Raw genomic sequence first — 25,081 nt, 5'->3', positions numbered from 1 at the left:
GCGCCTCGGATTCGAACGGCTGTGCCGGGAAGGAGGGGAGGCGGGAGCGGTGCGGCGCGGCATGGCCGCCCCGGGGGCCGTGCTCCGCCAATGCCCGCTGCTGCTGCCGCAGAACCGGGAGGGGACGGTCTACGAGGGCTTCCTCACCGCGCAGGTACCGCGGCGCGCGCGAGCGAGCGAGTGAGTGAGCGAGCGAGCGAGCGAGGTTCCCCCGCCCTGGGGCCCGCCTGAGCGGCTGGGCGCGCGCGTGCGGTTGGGCCGGCGGCCGTTACAGTGGCGCGCGGAGCCCCCAACGCCCCCCCCTTCCCCCCCCAGCAACGCCTGCGCTCGCGGGCGCCAGCAAGCGGTTGGTCGGCACCGGCCTGCCGGGCCCGCGGAGCTGCCTCGGCCCGGGGCCGCTGCGGGGGGGGCTCCTGCCTCCGCCCCCGCCCCCGGGCGGCCGCTCCCCGCCTCGCCCGCTCGCTCCGGCAGCTCGCTCTCTGGCCAGACGCGGAGACTGTGCTGCCTCTTGTCAGCTTGGTTTGTAAACCGGTTAAAGACGCATGCTAAAAGGGCCGATGCTGGAGAAAGTACCAAGATACCTTCGTTTGCACTGTCTACCTGCAGCTGTTTCCTTGATGTGTGCCATAGGCTTTTATAGCGATTCCCCAAGTAGCAGTCTCGTGTGATTACGTGTTCACATGTGCAGAATTGCTCTTGCAATGTTGTCTGCACTGTTTAGTGTGGTCTAGCTTGTGGCCTGGATGTGTCATGCTGGTAAATGTTTCTTTGGGCCTGCTCTTGGCCTATGCTAAAACATAGATAGTTGTGTTGTTGATTTGAGGATCTGGTAAATTGTGCAGGTAGAATAACAGCAGGTAGAATAACATCAGCTAGAGGCAGGTTGAAAGTGGATGCTCTTAAGCCAACTTTGCCATCGGGGCACTATGCAATGACACTACAGCCATAGTTTGTTAAAACATCACACATGCGCATGCACACACAACAGAAATGGCATTTAACACCTGTACTTTCATCTAGAAATAGCATGGGATTTTTTTCTATAAAAATAAATAAAAATCAAAAGACATGGACTATGTCACAGTTGCATTTTCAAAACCATAGTTTTGCTGTCAGAATTCAGGAAGGTTTTTGCAGGTTCCTTTAATTCCTAAAATTAATTTGCAAGCACATGTTCTTATTTCCATTACTCTTAACACCTTATTTTTTAAAACACTCTGTGTTAGAATACATCCTGGAGTTGATGTAAAGGTTGGAGTGCGAGTGTCTGCTCTCAGATGTGATTTTTTTGGATCAGGACTAAGGTCATTATGTAGCAAAGTAAGAAGTTAAATGTTTGATTGAAGCATACTACATATAAACATTAGCTTTGGAGTTTGAAAGCAACTGATGTGTCAATGGGCTGTATTCAATCCAGAAAGAAGTATGTCATTCTTGCTTGTGAGAATCACAGAACCACTGAGGTTGGAAGGGACCTCTGGAGATCTTCTAGTCCACCTGCCCCTGCTCAAGCAGGATCAGCTAGACCAGGTTACTCAGGACCATGCCCAGTCGCATTTTGAATATCTCCAAGAATGGAGACGTCACAACATCTCTGGGCAGCCTGTTCCCGTGTTCAGCCACTCTCACAGTGAAAAAGATTCTTTCTTATGTTTAAGCGAAATTTCCTGTATGTGTTCCAGTTTGTGCCCATTGCCTGTCATCCTGTCACTGGGCACCACTGAAAAGAGTCAGGCCCTGTCTTCTTCACACCCTCTCATCAGATATTTCTAAATATAAGCTTCTCTTCTTCCAGGCCGGAGAGTCCCAGCTCTCTCAGCCTCTTGTGGCGTGAGAGATGCTCCATTCTCGTAATGATCTTTGTGGGCCTTTGCCGGGCTCTCTCCAGTAAGTCCATGTGTCTCCTGTGCTGGGGAGCCCAGAGCTGGACGCAGCACTCCAGACGTGGGCTCACCAGTGCTGAGTGGAGGGGAAGGATCATCTCCCTTGACCTGCTGGCACCGCTCTCAATGCAGCCCAGGAGGCTGTTGGCCTTCTTTGCTGCGAGGGCACATGGCAGGCTCCTGGTCAGCCTGCTGTGCACCAGGAGCCCCAGGGCCTTCTCTGCAGAGTTGCTCTCCAGCTGGTGAGTCCCCAGCCTGCTCTGGTGCATGGGGTTGTTCCTGTCCAGGTGCAGGACTAGGACTTTGCACTTCCCTTGGTGAACTTCACGAGGTTCCCCTGTGCCCATCTGTCCAGCCTGTCGAGGTCCCTGTGAATGGCAGCGCAGCCCTCTGGTGGATCAGCCACTGCTTCCTGTTTTGTATCGCTTGCGAACTTGCTGAGGGTGCGCTGTGTCCCGTCATCCAGGTGATTAATGAAGATGTCAAATGGTGCTGGCCCCAGTGCCGACTTCTAAGGGACCCCTCTAGTGGCTGGTCTCCAGCAGGGCTTTGTGCGGCTGGTGGCAACCCTGTGAGCCCAGGAGTTCAGCCAGATTTCAGTGCAGCTCACTGACCCCTTATCTAGCTCGTGCTTCGTGAGCTTGCCTATGTGGATGTTACAGGAGTCAGTGTCGAAAGCCGTATTAAAGTCAAGGCAAACAGCATCCACCGAGTCAGTCATCCTATAACAGAAGGAAATCCGTTGTTGTTCTTAACTTCCTTCTGAAGAAATCTTGGAATTTGTGGTCATAAGTCATGGTATTTAGAGATGGAACACTGAGGGTGTGAAACAAAAGTTTTGAGATGACTTAACTGCCCTTTTCACTACAGGGTGTTGTTAAACGCATTCACAAGCCTTCTTTATTTCAATACTATTTTGATCACCACGTAAGACAGTAGAGGAAGGATCAGAAATCAGGAAAACTCCTGAAAATACTACAGGTGGCTTGCATTTGAGAGTGGCCTCACTTTTTTTTTTTTTCTCCTATTAATACAGTTCTTATGTTCCTGTAGGTGGGACTGTTTGTGTTTAGTTTCTAAAACCTTGCTGAAATGTGTTGTGGATCGGTGCCCAAGTTCCTTTTAGTGAAGTACTTTTATGATAAAAGTCTCCTCTAACTTTAACTTGAGTGGAAGAAAGACTTTCATATATTTCAGCCTGACTGGGGTAAGATTCTATTTCTTGGTTTTGTCCAGTTTTGTATAAAGCTTTTTTTTCTTGTAAAAGGTCTTATTTTTGCTTTATGAAGCATGATGTATTGAAGAGTTCTTACTGAATTCTTTGAATTGTAAGTGCCAGTTTCCACCTGTCATTTGTGTTTCTTTTTTTCTAAATGAAGAAATTGAGTAATAATTCTGAATAACATTCTTGAAGCACAGATAAGTAAAAATTTCTCTCGTAGTAGCCACTCCTATTAAGACTTCCCCTAGTGTCTAACCATTTTTCTTTGTTGACCTTCCTATCAATTATATGCTTATTTTCAAGGGTAGAGACTTCCATATCAGGATACTGTTACCAACGGATTTTCAACTGAAAAATGCAAGGTAAGATAGTTTTTTAAAAAAATTTATAAGTGCAGTAACAAAAGGTTTATTTTGATAAAAGCAGTGATAGATATGCTTATGAATTATAATTTTATATCAAATTTGGTAATTAATTCTTCCTGTTTTCGACTTAACCTTGCAACAAAATTGTACAGCATCCTATAGCATCAGTGTTAATAAACATTGACAATAAACATTGCCTATATCAAAATATTTTGTTGTTAATTAACTTTGAAACCTGTTGGAATTAACTGGTTCTGTTTACGTAGAAATCAATGTACTTGAAAACACAGAAATGTTCATTTAAATCAGACTGTATTTATATGTCACCATTTGGGAAACAAAAATCAGTGCAAGATCTATATTAAAGCAATAATGTTTAAAGTTAAAAAAGCCACACCAACCATAAATTTATCTTTCTTGTTAATACGTTTTAATTGGTGTTACTGATCCTTTCTTTTAAAACCCTGTTCTTACTGGTGCAACTGTTTAACATTGTGCGTTTGTGAGTATGTGTGTGTATTGTGTATATGCACATGTATGCACAGTTAGTCTTTCATATTCTATTCTAGACTTCTGCATGGGCTGGCCTATTGTAAACTGTGAACAGATGTGATATTAGATAGCTTTATTACATTTTAGGTTGGATACTTAGAACTGCATTATAGTTAACTCTGACATTTTCAGGATACCATTTTTAAATATTGGTATGTTTTATGAAGTCATATTAACTTGCAAGAATTATGTTGTTGTTTTCAACAAAGAATGGAGGCTTTTGTAGGTAAATGTCTGCTTATTAATTTTTAATGAAATATGGATCGTGACATTTGAAGATTTTTAAATAAATGAATATGAAAACTCAAAGAAATTTTAAAATACTGTTTACTTCCTTTGTGTTTTTGAGGAAAAACTTTTGTGTTAATGTGTATCAGATTTTCTGATTCTTTTTAAAAATGATGAATCTGCATTTAAAATCCATACAAAATACTATTTGTCTAGGATAGAGTGTAGCTGGCACCTAAAGAAGATACTGCATGGATATCAGCATATTTTAAAGCAGGTATACTACTTTTAAAGCTTTTTCTGTCTAAATTTGTAGTTACAGTAATTCTGAAAAGCTTATACTCATCCACCCAGTCTAAAAGTGTTAAAGAACTCTTCTTTCATTGTATAACCAAGATTTATTATTTTGAAATGTCTGAGGATTTGCAGGCTGAGCTAAAGAGAGATGGATAAGTTCTGGTAAATATTTATTTTTCTTCAACCTTTATATTTGGGAGATTGAGATAGAACAGATTTTATTAAATGACAGCTGACATCTTACTAGAATTTTTCTTTAATTCCTCAATTAGAAACAGACTTTTTCCTTAATTTTTTTTTTTAACAAACAGTTCATAGTACGAAGAAGAAAATTAACATAAATTGTGTATATATCTAGCTAATTCTGTGTTGTAGATGGCCAAGTAATCTTAAACTTCCCCATCCAGAAGAAACTCTGGGACAAGGGCGCAAGTCTGCAGTCAAGAAGAATGTTTTGTTTCTAAGAAGCCACATGTGCTAGTTAAAATACTGCATCTCATGGACTGTGTACCTCACACCACAAGGGTGGTGACTTTATAGTATCCAAAGGTACAGAGTTGAGGAAACTGAAGCATAAACATGTACCGCATCTGATGACAGGCAGGGGTCCTTAAACATGTACAGCCTCAAAAGGTAGATGGGTCTGCAGAGTTTGTCTTTAAAAAAAAAAAAAAGAGAGAAAATAAAGTAGCCAAACAGGAAGGATTTTTGAGTAATTCAAAAGCTTCTGTTCTCATTCGTGAAAACTAAAGTCTTTATAAATGTCTTCATGAGTAAAGAAAAAACAAAGTCTTCGTAAACTATATAAATGTATTATGCAACATTACTTGACAAAAGTAGTGTTTATTTGTCGGTAAATTTCCCCATACTCTGAGAGGTTTGTTCTTTAATTGAACGTTTAAACATGCTGTATTTTTTCTGTATGTTGGCTGTTTTCACAATACCAGAAAAATACACAGTTAGTTAAACTAAAACTGTTTACCACCAAAGGTTATGAGATGAAGAAAATGAACTGACACTGTGTTCTCTCCAGAGGTTGCACAGCTGTCCGGATCTTGTCAGTTTTTTGGTGGAGCTGAAAACTATTATGGTAAGTAACATAATATATATGTGGGAGAAGGGGTATTCTTACAGATTTGGTTTTCACTTTCAATTTTTTTATAGTTTAGCATTTAACAGATGGATTTATGATGATTAGAAAAGAGGCAATTTTGTGAATGCTGCTTACATAATATTTATATAAATACCCTTTAAGATTTTAACTGACTGTACTCTTTAGAAAGTGGATTATTTTAGAAAAAAATAAAATTCCAGCAAGTGATCTAGCTTTGTTAGGTATAAGAGCTATCCTCTTTACAGTGCTCTTATTGGAATTTCTGGTATTGTCCAGATGGTAAAGAAGGCCTATAATTATGCAAAGGGAGTGTGCACTATCAGTGGATTGCTAAAGGTGCTTTCACCTTCATGACAACTTGATCCATAAATGTAGAAAGCTTTCTTTCATACTATGAAGACTGCTGTTTATTCTTTATCAAAATTTTTTTAGTCTGGGATTATAAGAGTAGAGAAGTTTTGGTTAGCAACATGAAATTGATATTTTGACGTCAGTTAATAAAATTTTACTTTATAAGCCTTCTCTACAAAGAATAGTTACATTCATACCCTACTTAATTTAGAAATAAAGCACAATAAGTATTTTTCAAAACAGCAACAAAAATACTCTTATTTTATTACACTCCTGCTCTATACTAGGAATGCCTTTGTTCAATGTTGGTTAATTCCTGCCAAACCAGATTAAGCTAAACCAGACAAAGGCACTTGGAATAAGAATAAGACGTAAGAATGTCCACATGTGGCTATTGTGGAATATTTCACAATAGTTATGCCAATCTATTTGTCTGGATACATAAGCCCTGAGAAAATGAGAATGTATTAAAAGTATAATTCATTTAAAATAGTAAAATGTTTCACACCATGCAGTGATCCCGAATGTGGATAGAGAAAACAACAACTGAAGACAATGTAGGAGAACTTGGGAGAGATGATTGTTTTACTACAATTTCTGTATTATCTGTATGTATAAACAATAGAAAAATACTTTTGTTAGTTCCAAACTGAATCACAGAGTTTGTAAGGTCATCCTTTTTTATATCAAGACTAAAGGCTTAAAAAAAAGAAGTTTAAAATCTTAAAGCAGATATCCTGAAGTTGATCATCACTGTAATTGTACTAACATAAATATTTTGCTTATAGCATTATGTTTGCTTTTTTTTTGCTTGGTATTTCTTGACATTTTTATTTCCTCATAAAAATATGGGATATTTTGCTACCATTTTGTAAGAGTCTGCAATTGCAATGTGAGTTTTCTCTGGAAAACTGATTTTTTCTTCTGTTCTATATCTCTTGTAGATTGATTGTGTTTTTATAAAAATATTAGCATTTTCTTTGTAGCAGGACAGCCAGCTGTAGCTTGATAATATATTTTCTGGCCTCATGATTTACATGTCATGTGATGTGATGTCAGAATGAGATATTAATTGGATATTTCTGAAAAAACTCTGAAGCTTTATAACATTTCTGCTCTGCATTGATTTTCCAGTAACTTATAACTGCAGTTTATCTCACAGCAGGCATGGTGAAGACTTTGGTTCCCTGTTATTGTCATGCAAGTTCCAATAGTTCCAGCTCCCAAACATAAGCTCTGTTTGTATTGCCTTATCTTATGCTAGTCCTTAGCTTTTGATTAGAAATATGTGTTACCAAGAGAAAGGAGTAGGAATTTTTCCTCTTCAGGTTTCCAAACAACTGCTGAACACCTCTGAACTCAAGCTTTTTAAATGATGGATAAACAAAGAGAGTAGAAATTGGGGTATAATTTTTTTAACAATCCCATATCAAAAGAAATCTTTTAAATACTGGGTAGATATCCTTATGTTGAGAGGTAGCCAGGATCTGAGAAGGACAGTTAAGAGTTGCAGCTGGTAGATTTCTTAAATATCCACAGTGACTAGCTTTATTTTGTGAAAAGCGCTGACCTAGCCAAAAGATACCCCCCTGATAACACTGGAAAAACTGTTCACAGCATTAGTCAGTGCTTTGATAGTCTTGTCCCTTCTCCCTCCCTCTCTCCCTTTTGGTTATGGGTATGGGTATCAAATGTGCAAAACTTAAGCTTCTGAAAAAAGTCACAGCTTGTGACATACTATTTTCCAATCACATTTGCTTCCCAGTCAAGAACATTTCAAAGCACAAGTGGCTGTCCTTTTGAAAAAGTTCATTTTCACTTACTCTTTTGGAATGCTTTTTTTAATCATAAAACAAACGTAACTGGGAAATGTATCACTGAGCTTTGATAATTATCTTCAGAAATTACTCAGCCATTTCTAACTTATAATAGAAGCTTGCTGCAGTGCATTCTGTACCGTTTCTGAGACTATGGAGAGTCTGATAGCTATCCATTCACTGCACAAAATCCTAAGGTAGAATAGTTTAGAGGTGATGTAAAGTAATTACAACAATCAATCATAATAGGCAGTTTTACTGATAGTATGTGGCTTTGTGATTAAAATAGTATCTTAATCCCGGCATTGTTTAGTGATTCCAAGATGGCTTGGAAATCCCTGTCCCATGACTTCACCGTACGTTCCACGTGGGCAGTGGAATGCCCTGAATCCATCTCCTTCCCTCTCTCATACGGCAAGCACAAACAAACCTCTTCTCTCACATTTTCAGAATTGCATTTGGCTGCCTGGCACTCTTGTAGTACCAAGAGCAGTTGTCTGAGATGATGAAATTCATTTCTTACATTCTGTTTTAGATAATGAAATGGTTTTGCATTGTCTTACACCTGTATGACAGTAACTTTCATGTTGAAGGGCAGGGTTAGTCTGATAGAAGATTTGACATGTCCTTTGCAAGTGAAGGACACGTATATTGGTTGACAAAGTCAGTGCTGAACTGCTATGGAGCACCTCTGGATTTTGTATTTTTACAGTGGGATATTTAAAGGCATATTTTGCCAAAGTCATTTGCCATTAAATGTTATTTGTAAAATGGTGGTTCAGAACTTGCTTCATGAGTAGCTCAACTCTGCAGTAGGGATAGGTTGAACAGAGGGAAGCCATGAACATGTCAGCTGTCCTCGTATAAGTTAATCTTGCTTTTAAATCAAAGCGTGTAGATTCAGTCTTTGGAATCTGAATGGAGATTTCTTGCAGTAAGAACAAAGTAGTACTGTTACAAGCTTTTCTTGTGGTTTATCTTTCACTCATCTGTCAGAGTGCCTTCTTTATTATTTTAACAGAATTGTCCCAAAGATTGATTTGTTTTTCAGTTGAATTCCATTTTATCGTGGAATATTCTGGTTGAGACCGAGGGTGGTCTCTAGTCCAACTTCCTGCTCACAGCAGGGTCAACACTGAATTCAGATCAGGTTGCTCAGGTCTTTATTGTGTCAGATCTTGAAAACCTCCTAGGATGGAGATTCCACAACCTCCCTGGACAACCTATTTCAATGCTTAATTGTCTTCATAGCAAGAAGGCTGTTCGTTATATTCAGTTGGAACCCCTGCTTTTTCAATTTATGATCTCTCACCTTGTATCTCAGTACAACATTCAATTTAGTAACAATGAAAAAATCTTGTTCATGGTGAAGCATCAGTAATGTTTTGCCCAGCTGTGAACTTGTACCTCTCTTACCCCTCTCCCCCCTTTTTTTTTTTCTCCTCTCCCTACTTGTTTTGTTTTTAATTCTTGGGCCATCTCTGTAGCTCTGGAGCCCAGGAGACAGCTGTGGGCTTAATAGAACCTTCTTTTGAAATGTTCCTTCAGTCAAGATTCTTGACTTCAAATTTACTAGCTGAAAAAAGAGGCACACTTGATATTTACATGTGAAGACTATGTTGTCAACATCTGTGGGGTTTTTTTAAATTGCAGATGTTTTCATTACCAATATCTAAAGTAATTTACCAAACAGCTTCTTTGTCTGCTTTAACTGGAGGCTATAACAAAACAAATGCAGTGTACAGTTAATTTTACATAAGCTTAATATTTTTGAATGAATTGCAAAAATCACATGACTAAATGGATGCAAAAATATTGAAGCCTCTCTTAATGATGTTTTAATGCTCTTTTAAACAGGAAATTGCCTTAAAGAATACACCAGAGCTGCATATACCACGGCCACCAGAATACTACTCCTGTCTTGTCAGAGATATAGAAATATTGGGTTGGAATAAGTATGTTTATTTTATTACTTAACAGAGATTATCTGTAGAATATCTGTTGTTTGTTTAGATACATGAATTCAACATATCAATTGTACTTGTTCAGTTAACTTATCCTGTACAGAAGCTGTGATTTTGTATGAAAAACACTCTCTGCTGCTCTTTTTTTATTAAAAAAAACTATATAAACAGAAGGCATATTCTCAGTCTCAGACAATTTAGCTGAAAGGTGAGATGCTACTACTAAGAAATCAATTCTTATTTGACCTATAAACTGTTGGCATAGTAAATATTTAATACAGCTTTTATTTTTCTCATTTTTCTTTCTTTTCACTTAGTTTGTACAACATTTTGATTCTTCCTGTTGTGTAATAAAGGATATAATAAGTGATATAAGTGATATAATTACAACTGACTTAGTAAAGTAGCTATGGTTGGCAGCAAGTGTCTTTATGCTGTTATAAAAACCTAGATCACACGTTTTTAAAAACTAGAATAATTTGCTTATTTCTGAGAAAACAATTCTATCCATAGCCACGAGGACTTTCACAGATAAAGGAGTAACGTGGTTAATCTAAAAAAAAAGGTAAATCTACAAGAAAAGTGTATGTGAGTGTAGGGGAAAATTTGGAAAGCTGTAATTCCAAAACTATAAAGCAGCCCGGCTCTTCCTGAAGCCCATGCAAACTGATATGTAAACTGATATTGATCAGCAAACTGATACATATCTTTTGCTCTCCAGATGGGCTCAGAGAGAGATGGGGACTAATGGAGAGCATTCAGGAGTCTCCAAAAGGTTGTCTCGATTCAGCTGTGCAAGCAGGTCTTGTTTTTTGAGGGGGAGGAGGGGTGTGGAGCGGGTTGGCATTTTCAAGTCGGGAAGATTGGGTACTGCATGAGGAGAGCGTAAGTTCATCACCTGAGGGTGGAGGCTCAGTGCACCCAAGAGCATGGTTTCACAGTATATGCTGTAGTATAGACTGAGTATTTGTGGAGTAAGTAGTGACAGTCCTGGTCTTCTGGGGAAAGGGGAACTGGAAGCGAATCTCACACTAAAACTGTTGTTTTAATAGCATAGGAAAGAATGACACATTAGCAAAGGATATTTTTCTTTGTTAAGGAAAGAAATGTACACATACCTGTCCCTTGGTGCCTTTTCATTAGGGTCTTGAAGAGTTCAGACTCTATTATTCAGAGTCCCATATACTATCAGATGATAACCTCCTGTTTTGCAGACTTTTACCTGAAAGGTTTTATCTGCCATCACATGTGCCAGCACTGGCAAATTCTCTGATATTGAATCATTTATTCCTAGACCAGAGAGCCTGCAATAGAATGATTTGTGTCCTTTCCACTAGAACCTCCAGGAGACATGCATGATGTTAAAGAAGGTAGTTGTTTCAATGTAGGGAGACATGAAGGAGATATATTTATACACTGTCTTTAATTTCACTGATAATTTACAGTTAATCTCATGGTGCCTTCTTTCAGGGGGTTAAGATGAAAGATTGTGTAGGATGTTGAAGAGTCTTGACTGAGAAACTACCTTTTAGGTTCTGTAAAAAGAAAGCAAAAAAGTCTACATTTGAGGCTTTCCTCAAGACAAATCTACTTTTACCTTAGTCTCAGATGGTAAGCTAACTTTCATAAGCATTGGTTTTACTACATCAAATAAAAATGCCTTGGATTGAAGAACAGGGTTGAGTTTTCTCACCTGATTCATGTATAAATAACTTACTTGTAATTAACATTAAATAAGAATTTGCTTTGAATACCCACTTTTACTTAAAGATTTACATTATCCTTGTTATCTTCAGCTGAATTTTCTCGGTGATATCCATTACTAAGTATATAGTTGTGCTGCCTGAAGACATTCTTTTCAGATTTCTCATACTCAGGTCTGCAAATTTATTATTTAAAAATTCCTAAACATATTTACGCAATTTTGCTAGCATTGGAAATAAATTCTGAGTATGTACTCTCCCACAAAATAAAATACACTTCTAAAGTACAATTCAGTAGCTGATCATGAAACCAATATTTCCTCTGACATGCTCTACATACAAAACATTCAGTGACTTATTATCAAAAAACCACATCAGTGTTCTATCAGAGAGTGTACTTCTAAGGCAGAATTTCACCTGATTTCTAGGCAAGGATGGTTTTCATCGGGACACACAACTCTCTGTGCTTTTGTCCAGTGCAATGGTGTAATTCATTATACATACACCTCTTGATCAACCTCTGTTACAGATAAAATCATTATTTAATTTTTTTTGTTTAGGGAAGTTAATCATTAATAAAAATGCTAGACTGTATTTAGGCGATCATATCTGAAATATGAATTGAAAGGGGAATAATAACCTGGAGAGGTGATATGAAATATATTAGCAAATACCCCTCTAATTTTAGTATTCTTTTAGCAATATAATGTATTCATGAACTACAAAGAAGGCTGCTTTAGTCAAGACTGATTTGGAATTGCAGGTGATGCACATGTATGTGCACATGTTTATTAAAAAGATCCTCATATGCTCTTTCAGCACTAACTAAGCCTGCATTTAGTACTGCCAGGAAGGATTACTGCTCACGTGTTGAGAAGCCTCTGGCTTTATTTTATAGGATTCCGCTTAGAAAAGAACTGGCTTGTCATGTTCTGTTGGGCCCTATATTTACTTTTTCCTAGTGAGTTTTGAGTCATGCTGGAAGTGCGCTGATGAAGCTGATTGCATTCAAATCTGATAGAATAACAAAAGAAATTTGGACAAAAGAGAATCAAAGCAATAGGCTGTGGCTCCTTTATCTCTGAAGTGAGCTAAGAAGCTCTCAGAGATGGTACAAATTTAGTGTGTTCTAATGACTTTTATCTAAGGAATATGTGAAGTCTCTCAGAAAGAAGTTGGAGACATTATCTGAAATGATCTTATGCCTCTTTTGTCCTCAACCACTGAAAGGAAAAACAGTAAAGATTGCAAATGGGCAGGCTACTGTGATTATATAATCACTTTCCCTTTGATACTGATTCTTTGACCTAATTTAGATGCAAAGAGGCGGCACACGTTTTTTTCATTTTTGAATATGTGTACGCAGAAGTCACGGTTCAACAGGTTCTAGAATTGTACCAAAATTCCGTGTTTTCCTCCCAACAGCTGAGGAATTCAAACGAGGATACTTCATTTTAGGAAGGTGGAAAATAGCAGCAGAAACCTAAAAAATATTGTCTGTGTCAGTTGAGGTGGGAGAGGATATGCACGAAGTAGTAGTAAGCTAATGGAAAGGATCTTTTAATATTATCTCATAATCTGACTGGTGAATTCAATGACAGTGCCTCAGGAAGGTAGGATTTTGACTGTGAAAGAGTCTGTAGGACTCCTATCACCGTCATGTGGATTCATAAAGACCGCCAGTATCTCTTCAGTCCATGGTGTGAGTCATGTTCCTGATTGTCTCAAGACATGTCTCAATGCAGTCTTGATTTCTGCTCGATACTTACTAAGATTTTTCATATCACAGGTATCTTCTCTTCTTGCCTCCTCCTTTCCAATGGAATCCTGCTTTATCATGCACTTTCAATGAAATATCATTTATGTGTTATGTTGAATTATTTCTGAGCTTTAACTGAGGTTTTCCATCTCTATGGTCTTTAAATTCCTTCGTATATGATAAAATGATGGCGCCTACGGAGGAATAAAGGTTTATATAGGTGAAATATCGGCTATATAAACAATTCCTTCTTTTATCATACAATTATGTGAAGAGGTTTGTATGACTTTTACAAGGTTGTCCAACTTTCCTTTTCATCTCTTCTTATCCAAAGATTGGTGGAATGATGTTACAGAACAGGTAGCCACTAAACTACTTTTTTCTATACTAAATGGAAAATTGAATCCTCCTTCATTCCCCAGGGGCAGTTTATTGCTTTTTACATTCTGTTGAGAAGAAAGGAGACTAGCTATGAATTTTCATTCTGGGCATTCTTCAACCCTGTCTGCCCCTTGTTGTCTGAGGATTTTTTTTGTTCCTTGCTGTTGCTGGCTGTGGGAAAGTTTGAAAGGGAAGACAGTGTTTTATGAGAAAACCTCCAAGTACATTGTTTGTGATGAATAATACCTGAAAGCTGTTGTGTTGTTTAACCTGAATAGTTGTGTCGTCTAGTAGCGGATAGTTGTTGAAGTCAGAATATTGAAAAGTTGCAAGAATTTCCAAATTGGACTGAATTGTAGTGGTGCAGCATACAGGTGAGGATCTACATTTTTTTACAGTTCTTTTCTACTATCTCAAGGTCATTGCAAATCACATTTTAGACTGCTTTAAAAAGATACTTTCCAATATGAATCCTAAAACTGAAGATTTTTTTTTTAAGAAGAATAATGGACTCTAACCTGTAAAGTAGTTTCTCTTTAGAATTTTTATGATGTATCCATACATACGTCATCAAATAGGTAGTCATCATTTGCACCTTTTCAAAATACTCTTTATTTTTTTGCAGTTTGTCTAATACCTGCTTTCAATAAAACTGTGTTCTTTACAGATATGATTGAATATAATCACAAAGTTGTTGCAATTATTTTTAATATAATCATATGTGTGTGTATATCCATAGTTTAAATATATAAGTATGCACACATATATAAATATTTATTTTAAAGGCTTGCTGTCAGGTTTTTAAACTAATTATAAAAACACCGAATCCTTAAGGATTCCAGAAATAAATTTTAAGATGACTGTGTCCATTGCTATCTAGGAAAAGCAAATCATTTTTTAGTCTTGTTCCATCCTGCCCGGTGCAGAGGAAGGAACTTCAAAAATGGTTGATTTAAACTAAAACAACTCAAACCTTCCTGGCATCGCAAGCATGGAATGTTCCAAACAAGGTAACTGTCAGAACAGGTAATTTTAAATCCTAGACACCCTGAGAGTGTGCCTTTAAATTTTCCTCTTCTCTTTTGCCATCTAACTGCCAATGCATTATGACTGGCACCAGTTCTGCTGTTTTGGACAGGTCACTATATATTTTCTTGGAGTGCCCATACTGTGCCATCGCTGCTGGTTTGGGGTTTCCCCCACCCCAGGCAAAAGTAGATGGAGGGGTGGGATGTAGATAGTTTCTTCTTATCTGTAAAATAAAAAACTTTGTGGTATAATTTTAAGGTGAACTTTAGAACGATTACGATTTTTCCAGTTACAGTAGGGATGGTCTGAATTCTATCTAAATAAAATCAGTTTATTGCCTGCAGTTGAATTGCATGTCAAAGGCATGTCAAAATACTCCCAAGTATCTTAGGACTGTTTAATATTGCATTACAATCATCATTAAACATGAAATAATATATCTCTTTCCCCACTTACTACTGCTACGGTTTTTTCTGTTTTTATTTTTCAGTTCTTGCATATTGAGGCTGTGTCATCTATGGAGACACAACCTATGGCTTAGTCCTCTTTTCTTGTTTAAAACAAGCTTCTACAATTCCCTTGCCAGTTCCTCTTGAAAGAGAACCATTTGTCCCAGCATGCTGGCTCAAGTGACTGGGCTAGTATGTAATAGTTTTAAAAAAATGTTACTTAGGTCAGCAAGCAGATGCTCGCTTTGAACTCTGATGGGTCTTACCATTAGTCTAGGAGATAATTTGTACAATAATCTTACACTGCTTTTTATCTTTACGCAAGACTGACGTAGTGAGAATGTCAAAATATTCACTTGCCCAGCTCACTAGCAGATGTATGGATAAGTTTGAATCTTTTTGGCAGTTGTTGAAACTGCTCAGGAGAACACATTTCTAGAGAACAATGTATGTTACAATTGTATTCATTTTCATTTTTGTGGGAAACACAAATCAGTAACATTTTACACAAAAAGTCAGTGATTATGTCCTAAGTTCTAAAACTTATTAACCTTTGGTATGTACTTAATACTTGCTTGGGTGCATGCATACTGTGTAAAACTGTCATAAAAACAAAAGGAAATCATTGTAAATAACTCATTTTGTACCTGTTCCAGTACTGTTATCTGTAGAAAATCAATTTCAGAATATGAGCCAATATCTACTGAATTTTCCACAATAATAGTATTGATAATAAAAGAGAACTTCATTGAAGAGAAAAGCAAATCAGGAGCATAAAAGTCTCGTACTGTAAGAAACTGCAGAAATGGATCAAAGATTTGACAGGAAGTTTAATGTGTACATAAGTAGAGGCTGACAGGAACATGCTGTGTGTGTCAAAGGTTCCAGTGATGGAAAACTGAAACATAGTGCTCACTGACCACAGCGTGAGCCTTGACACACATTGTAAATAACCCAAAGATATATGACTGCATTAAGCAGTAGACTGGTGTATTAACAGCAGTAAATCTAGAACAGCAGAAATGGTTGGCATATAGGACTTCCTCTGATTAATATTTCTAACAGACTAATAAGAGTATTGCAGACATTTCAAACTGTAATTCCTACAATTCTGTTACAGTTTTCTTTTCTCTTCCAGAGTTGCATACGTGGATACTGGTCTTTCCACAGTCAAGCTAAAAGCTGAAGACTCGTGTGGTCGACAACATCTAATCACTCTGAAGTTAAATGCAAAGGTGAATTTATATATGGAGAGAATGTTTTAAGGTTTCCTGGAAAAAAAGAAATGCATTATTTAAATTCATAAGGATTTTAGAGAGTTGATTTATTTCTAGAAATTCTTGCGTGTTTGTTATGCAAGATAATGTGTTTTTTGGTGAAATGATTTTATATAGAGTTTTCAGACTTTAACTTCATTTAAAATTTGTACTTTTTATGGCTATCTATAAGAATCTTTTCATGTGAAGCTGTGCACCATATGCAAAAGCCTTTTATGATATTGCAATTATTTTATTGTATTACAGGCAAAGCCATTTGGGAGACTTTCTTTCATTATCACTCAGTCCAGAGACTAAGCGTGTAACAAGAATTAGAGTTGGGTTGCTTCTTTAGCAAGTCTTACTGTTTAAGCTGTAGAGACAAAGATTTAAGACAGACTGCCTACAGAAGTGGGGTCCTTATGTTAAAAAAATTACTTCTTTTTAGGCTAAATAATTGACTGATTTTGACAGTGTTTGCTTCTAACATAATGTTCCTGTTACTAATTCTCCCTGTAACTCATTAAATACTGCCTTGATTCGTGTTGTGAAAATTTACTGTGCTGTTGTTTTAAGTGTAGCATGGAAGGCTGCTTGATTTTTGGCAGTGCAAAGTCCTATTGATATTTCCTAGCAGTCTTGGAATCATTCCTGGGGGGAACCAAACCAATGGCATGTCTGGAGGCAACAAAATTTTAATTCTTCCTGATACATTAAACTCAAACTGTGTTATTTCTTTGAAAAATTGCACATTGCAAAGCATGAATCTCTTACCAGAAGCACTGAATATCCAGGCTGTATGGTGACAGTAATACGGTGTTGGTGTTGTCTTCCATCGGGGAAAAAATGGATCCAAGACAGTCACTTCAGTGACTCTACTACCTGTCTAAACACTGATGGTTTGTGACCGTACCTGGTCCAACATCTAGAGTAATAGTCTTGAAGGGATGAGGATTGGGCATGGTAGTGTAAGATTAAATTTCACCTTCCCAGACTTCCTATATTCCATGTGAATACTTGAAATCTTTTAGTTTTACATAAGACAAGTTAATTTTACCCTAGAGGGACAAAGGATCTTGTCGAAAAAGGACTGTTTGGGAGTGGACGTTACTTAAATTGATTTTCAAAAAAATAATAAAAGTGTACTTTAAGTATACATTTATATGTACATTTGCACATATACACATAGAGTGATGAATGCATAATTAATTTGCTTGTCAGTCAATTGTTAAATACATTGATGGAAAAATATGATGTCAGGAAGTATAGTTATGGTCCATTGAGAGTGCAGGAACAATATAAATGTACCCTGACTATATTGTCATTGTTTACAAGGGAGCTGGTATTCCATACTTGATATGACACTAGAAATGAAATGCAAGTTATTGCCCCTAAGCTTCTTTTTTAATTTTATGGCAGCTGAAGTACAGTACTGTCTTAGCCTTCTAATTATTTAGAAGTACAGAAGTGCAGAAACAAAATACAGTGCAATCCCCCAGTTTTAACAAGCAGCCACAATGATCAAACACTGTTACATTTATGCACTGGCTGATTCTCGGTTTCCCACACTTTTTCCAAAGACCAAAGAAATGACCCCTGTGGTCTGTCCTAAAAATCAGTGTATTTCAGATCAGCACAGAAAGAGTTTTTAAGAATCCATGGAATGCTTAATGGAAATACACTAACAGTGCTTCTTTTTTATTGCTTTGGGGAGATGAAGTTTTAGATAGTCCTGAGATTTTCTTTTGGAGAAAATCATGTTCTTGATTTTAAGACCAACAGCTGTTTTTGCAAAGGTGGGCTGGGACTTTTATGGGGTAAAGAGCTACGCAGTGGAGACCACAGTGTTTAGGAGCCTTTCAGTGACAAGATACTATTTGTCACAAATGAGAAACATAGAGGATTTGGTACTCAAAAGCCTGTATTTTTGAATCTTCAGTTTTAAGTTCCGAAAACTGGATAATACTGATGCATTGTTGAAGAATATTTATTCCTAGGATTTTTTTTTAATTTTTAATTTTTTATTTTTTTTAGTGAATGGCTTTTAAATTTTTCTGGTTTTCTTAATTCTCAAATTTGACTTTTATCATCTTAGAAACTATAAAAATATACTGTATATGTCAAATATTTCAGGGAGTAATTGCCTTGAAGCAGATCCTAAAGAGCATAGGTTTTTAGGAATACTGTAGTTTTATATGGAAAAAAAATTGCAGTATAACAGAACCACTGAGGTTGGAAGGGACCTCTGGAGATCTTCTAGTCCACCTGCCCCTGCTCAAGCAGGATCAGCTAGACCAGGTTACTCAGGACCATGCCCAGTCGCATTTTGAATATCTCCAAGAATGGAGACGTCACAACATCTCTGGGCAGCCTGTTCCCGTGTTCAGCCACTCTCACAGTGAAAAAGATTCTTTCTTATGTTTAAGCGAAATTTCCTGTATGTGTTCCAGTTTGTGCCCATTGCCTGTCATCCTGTCACTGGGCACCACTGAAAAGAGTCAGGCCCTGTCTTCTTCACACCCTCTCATCAGATATTTCTAAATATAAGCTTCTCTTCTTCCAGGCCGGAGAGTCCCAGCTCTCTCAGCCTCTTGTGGCGTGAGAGATGCTCCATTCTCGTAATGATCTTTGTGGGCCTTTGCCGGGCTCTCTCCAGTAAGTCCATGTGTCTCCTGTGCTGGGGAGCCCAGAGCTGGACGCAGCACTCCAGACGTGGGCTCACCAGTGCTGAGTGGAGGGGAAGGATCATCTCCCTTGACCTGCTGGCACCGCTCTCAATGCAGCCCAGGAGGCTGTTGGCCTTCTTTGCTGCGAGGGCACATGGCAGGCTCCTGGTCAGCCTGCTGTGCACCAGGAGCCCCAGGGCCTTCTCTGCAGAGTTGCTCTCCAGCTGGTGAGTCCCCAGCCTGCTCTGGTGCATGGGGTTGTTCCTGTCCAGGTGCAGGACTAGGACTTTGCACTTCCCTTGGTGAACTTCACGAGGTTCCCCTGTGCCCATCTGTCCAGCCTGTCGAGGTCCCTGTGAATGGCAGCGCAGCCCTCTGGTGGATCAGCCACTGCTTCCTGTTTTGTATCGCTTGCGAACTTGCTGAGGGTGCGCTGTGTCCCGTCATCCAGGTGATTAATGAAGATGTCAAATGGTGCTGGCCCCAGTGCCGACTTCTAAGGGACCCCTCTAGTGGCTGGTCTCCAGCAGGGCTTTGTGCGGCTGGTGGCAACCCTGTGAGCCCAGGAGTTCAGCCAGATTTCAGTGCAGCTCACTGACCCCTTATCTAGCTCGTGCTTCGTGAGCTTGCCTATGTGGATGTTACAGGAGTCAGTGTCGAAAGCTGTGTTGAAGTCAAGGCAAGCAGCATTCCCTCATCGACCAAGCCGTTCCTCTCATCCTAGCAAGTTATAAGGTTGGTTAAGTACCATTTTCCCTTTGGAAATCCATGCTGGCTACTCCCAATCACCTTTCTGTCCTTCGCATATCTGGAAATAGTATCCAGGAGCAGTTGCTCCATCACCCTCCCAGGGATCAAGGTGAGGCTAACTGACCTGTTGTTCCTCAGATCCTCCTCCTTCCCCTTCAATGCGAGTGACTTATTTCATAAGAGCTTTTCAGAACTCTAAGGCAATAGTATAGCCCCTAGTTTCTCAGATATGATCTCCATACAATCTATTATTAAAACACAACTGGCTAATTATTTGATTATGCATGTTCTAATTCTGGTCGTTTCTAAAGATATTCTGAAGCTAAGCATGAGAAAGAGCAGATGATGGCCTGTTCCCATCTATTGGTAAAAGGTGTCCATTAGTCTGAAGCAGTGAAGAATCTTCATCCAGGAATCCCCTAAAGTTCATATCTATGCTTTTCTGCAAAATACATAGTTGAGTAGCAATTTTGGACAGTTTTTATTTTTCAGTATTGGGAGCTATTGTTTGTAGTTTTCTTGTTGTAGCTTGTTCATAAACCCCGTCTTGACACAGAGTTCTGATCTGGCCCTGTTGCTATGCTAATAGGGCCTCAGCTCTAAGAATACAGTATGAAAAGGAGAATAATAGAATTAAAATTTGTGTGTTAGAATTTTCCTTTTTATGTCTTACATCCTTTTTTTAGTTGTTTAAAATTTGCTCTTGTGTTTCTAACTCGGGGTGAGTTTCTTATCTGAAACCATGTAAAACGAAGATGGGAGTAACACTTGATTATGTAATGAAGGTGCAGAGAGTGACAGAATTTTCGAGGAATAGATTTTCTTTGTCATTTGGAGTGAAATTGCTCATTTGAATTACAAGAATGAAATTACAAATCTTGTAAACTAAAATTAGGTCTGATTTTTGTAGTGCTCTTGCATATTCTTTAGTGGATGATAAAAGCTATTTCCAACTTTTTGCTTCAATGAAGTAAAACTATTAACACCTACTTTTTGCACACAAATATCTCTGGTTTTGTCAGTGCAGCCAATCACATGTGTTGTCACCTGTGCTTGAGGAAGAATCTTGTCTTGATATAGGTTATATTTCTATAAAAATGCTGTAATCAAACTAGAGCCAAACTGTTCATTTAATTGAGAAACAACATCATAAATCCAATTTCAACTAATTTTTAAAAATATTCTAATACAATTTTCATAGTTAGTTATAGGTCTCTGACTTTCAGCAGTCTGCTTGCAATTTCCAATCATTGTCAGTGCTGTCCAGAAGTTTGATCTTGTCCTTAACATAGCTTCTTAACTCCTGCTTCAGGATTTGTGAGTGGTCTTTGAAAGGCACTGTGGTTGCAGGATATTTTGTCCTGGTTGTATACAGGCATACCTCGGCTATATTGAGGGTTTAGTTCCAGACCACCGCAATAAAGCGAATATCACAATTAACCAGGTCACACAAATTTTTGGTTTCCCAGTGCATATAAAAGTTATGTTTACACTATACTGTAGTCTATTAAGTGTGCAATAGCATTATGTCTAAAAAAAAATGTACATACCTTAATTAAAAAATACTTTATTGCTAAAAAATGCTAACTATCACCTGAGCCTTCAGCGAGTCATAATCTTTTTGCTGATGGAGGGTCTTGCCTCGATGTTGAACTTCAAAATTGGAGTCAGTCCTCTCAAACCCTGCTGCTGCTTTATCCACTAAGTTTATGGAATAGCCTAAATCCTTTGTTGTCATTTCAACAGTGTTCACAGCATCTTCCCCAGGAGTAGATTCCATCTCGAGAAACCACTTTCTTTGCTCATCCATAAGAAGCAAGTCCTCATCCGTGAAAGTTTTATCATGAGATTGCAGCAATTCAGTCACATCTTCAGGCTCCACTTCTAATTGTATGTCTCTTGCTATTTCCACCACATCTGCAGTTACTTCCTCCACTGAAGTCTTGAACCCCTCAAAATCATCCATGAGGGTTGGAATCAGCTTCTTCCAAACTCCTGTTAATGTTGATATTTTGACTTCCTCCCATGAATCATGCATGTTCTTAATGGCATCTAGAATGGTGAATCCTTTCCAGAAGGTTTTCAACTTACTTTGCCCAGATCCATCAGAGGAATCACTATTTATGGAAGCTATAGCCTTATGAAATGTATTTCTTAAGTAATAAGACTTGAAAGTTGAAATTACTCCTTGATCCATGGGCTGCAGAATGGATGTTGTGTTAGCAGGCATGAAAACAACATTAATCTCATCATACATGTCCATCAGAGCTCTTGGGTGACCAGGTGCATTGTCAATGAGCAGTAATATTTTGAAAGAAATCTTCTTTTCTGAGCAGTAGGTCTCAACAGTGGGCTTAAAATATTCAGTAAACCATGTTGTAAACAGATGTGCTGTCATCCAGGCTTTGCTGTTCCATTTATAGAGCACAGACAGAGTAGATTTAGCATAATTCTTAAGGGCCCTAGGATTTTCAGAATGGTAGATGAGCACTGGCTTCAACTTAGTCACCAGCTGCATTAGCCCCTAACAAGAGAGTCAGCCTGTCCTTTGAAGCTTTGAAGCCAGGCATTGACTTCTCCTCTCTAGCTATGAAAGTCCTAGGTGGCATCTTCTTCCAATAGAAGGCTGTTTCATCTGCATTGAAAATCTGTTGTTTAGTGGAGCCACCTTCATCAATGATCTTAGGTAGATTTTCTGGATGACTTGCTGCAGCTTCTACATCAGCACTTGCTGCTTCACCTTGTACTTTTATGTTATGGAGACAGCTTCTTTCCTTAAACCTCATGAACCAACCTCTGCTAGCTTCCAGCTTTTCTTCTGCAGCTTCCTCACCTTTCTCAGCCTTCGTAGAATTGAAGAGAGTTCAGGCCTTGCTCTGGATTAGGCTTTGGCTTAAGGGAATGTTGTGGCTGGTTTGATCTTCTATCCAGACCACTAAAACTTTCTCCATATCGGCAGCAATAAGGCTGTTTGGCTTTCCTATCATTTGTGTGTTCACTGGAGTAGCACTTTGAATTTCCTTCAAGACCTTTTCCTTTGCATTCACACTTTGGCAAACTGTTTGGCGCAAGAGGCCTCGCTTTCGGCCTCTCTCAGCTTTGGATGTGCCTTCCTCACTGAGCTTCATCATTTCTAGCTTTTGATCTAAAGTGACAGACATGCAACTCTTCCTTTCACGTGAACACTTAGAGGCCATTGTAGGGTTATTAATTGCCCTAATTTCAATGTTGTTGTGTCTCAGGGAATAGGGAGGCCTGAGGAGAGGGAGAGAGACGGGGGAACGGCCAGTCGGTGGAGCAGCGAGAGCACACACAACATTTATTGATCAAGTTCGCCATCTTATATGGGCATGGTTCATGGTGCCCCAAAACAATTACAGTAGTAACAAAGATCACTGATCACAGATCACCATAACAGATATAATAATAATAATGAAAAATTTGAAATATTGCGAGAATCACCAAAATGTGACACAGAGACATGAAGTGAGCACATGCTGTTGGAAAAATGGCGCCAATAGACTTGCTCGACGCAGGGTTGCCCCAAACCCTCAATTTGTAAAAAACGCAGTATCTGTGAAGCACAATAAAGCGAAGCGCAAAAAAACAAGGTATGCCTATATGTGGTTTTAGAGTTCTGTTATGTGACTGTGCTTCTCTCACCTATATAAGAAGGGCAGAGTAAGGAGAATCTGGAGATTCAGATCTGTATCCATGAGCGTTGCCACATGCTTACTGAATTGCTTCAGCATGATAGTGGGGTAATAGCATGTACCTAATTCTAGGTAGTGTGGTGCTTTATCCTGTGTCTCCTCTGGTAAGCCTTATCGCTCTGCCATAAGGGGGACTGAGATTACTGTGTTCTATTCATCCAAAAACTTGTGTATTTTCTTTATAGCAATAAAATGTCTGAAGTTGAGACTCCTAGTAGTAGAAGTCAGCACCTTCTAACAACTAAAGATACAATGTAATAAAAAGACTAGATTATGCAACTTGTCTATTGTAACAAGTAGTCATCAATCAACTTTTTTTTCAAGTGATTGTTATGATGAAACCATCAATTGTATTTGTCCTTTTTAAAATGTGTCTGGTGTTTAAGCTTGCCATGAGAGAATTTATGTGTGAGACGTAGTTTTGGTGACATGGAGATTTGATTTTCAGTGGTATACATGTCTAACACTTTTTAAAAAAACTTTATTGAAGTATTTTTAATGGGATTTCTTGTGATAACCTGCTTTAATAAAAGTATGTTTATTTTTGTTATGCTCTTTCTTTGGATAAGGTTAGTATATGAGCTAAACCCTCCTACCCCCCAGCATATATTGCCTGTTTGTATTCTGGCAGGTGAGTTTGTTCAGCCTTGTCCTCCTGGATGCCATGCAGTGAAATGAATTTTTAGGCCTGCTGACAATGGTTTCAGGAAGAAATACTTCTCTCAATGATTTGGTAAATTCTTTTTCATGAAGTTACCGTGTGTATTCAGATAAACCACTAAATATTCCTTATCTTTCTTAAAGTTTGGATGCATTTTGAGGACTTTTACTTAATGCATTGTGAGATGTTTCCACTTGTTGTCCCTGTCTTAATATTCTTTGAACCAGAAACAGTCCTTTCAGAATATTTGCTCTCTATAAATTGTATTTGTGAAGTGTCTAGAAAATTTTGGGAGATTGAAGTAAATCTGGAATGATTGAGAATGCTCATATCATAGAGTTAGGTATGTTTGCCAAATAATGTGCTACAAAATTTGGACTTTAATGAATTATTAGGCTTAGCCTTCTAAAAGGATTTATTGTTTAATGCTCAGATTACATTTTGTGAAACAGTTTTCAAATTTGTTTGGTTGAAAATACTTGGTTCAGATATCTTTATTCATTCACAATTTAATAAATGACCTAGAGAAGTTTTCTGAAAACCTTTTGAAAGCTATAAAACTACATTAGGTTTGATTTATCAGATTACATTTTGTATTGCACGAGAAACTAATAGGTGTTATTCTAGGAAGTAGGTTGGGTGCTTGCCATTTTAAATCCCCAAAATTCTAACAGGCAACTGAAAGAACTTATATCTCATGTAGTGGACAGGATGTTTTGACAATAATTATATGAATGGTTTGGCTAGGGTTATGAAAATATTTTTGCTCTATACTGTTAGATGCATGCTCAAATATTCAATGTAAGTATTTTTTTAATAATTGCTTAAATTGTTATAAAGAATAATAGGATGATTTCTAACATAAATATATATTTGAATGTAACTGTAATATAAAATATGATGTCATTGATATGCTCTGTC

General features: G+C 38.2%; 1 protein-coding gene across 5 annotated transcripts in view; it reads left to right on the top strand.

Annotated features, from left to right (window-relative positions):
- Nucleotides 1-18: 18 nt before the first annotated feature.
- The window catches only part of FANCL (FA complementation group L), a 43,136-nt gene continuing 18,073 nt past the window's right edge, over nucleotides 19-25,081 (top strand). The window contains exons 1-8 of one of the 5 annotated variants that reach the window (XM_026064167.1): nucleotides 85-154; nucleotides 2,937-3,090; nucleotides 3,409-3,467; nucleotides 4,467-4,527; nucleotides 5,581-5,637; nucleotides 9,687-9,784; nucleotides 10,515-10,568; nucleotides 16,253-16,349. In XM_026064167.1, the coding sequence (XP_025919952.1) occupies nucleotides 3,022-3,090; nucleotides 3,409-3,467; nucleotides 4,467-4,527; nucleotides 5,581-5,637; nucleotides 9,687-9,784; nucleotides 10,515-10,568; nucleotides 16,253-16,349 (495 nt within the window). In that variant the 5' untranslated portion in view covers nucleotides 85-154; nucleotides 2,937-3,021. Of the gene's footprint in view, nucleotides 155-2,936; nucleotides 3,091-3,408; nucleotides 3,468-4,466; nucleotides 4,528-5,537; nucleotides 5,638-9,686; nucleotides 9,785-10,514; nucleotides 10,569-16,252; nucleotides 16,350-25,081 lie in introns of those variants that run through there. The other 4 variants (XM_026064166.1, XM_026064168.1, XM_026064170.1 and 1 more) reach the window with 4 other exon arrangements.

This window comes from Apteryx rowi, unplaced genomic scaffold, assembly GCF_003343035.1.
Source record: "Apteryx rowi isolate R43461 unplaced genomic scaffold, aptRow1 scaffold_21, whole genome shotgun sequence".
Classification (NCBI taxonomy): domain Eukaryota; kingdom Metazoa; phylum Chordata; class Aves; order Apterygiformes; family Apterygidae; genus Apteryx; species Apteryx rowi.
This window is presented reverse-complemented; position numbering and strand designations above follow the sequence as displayed.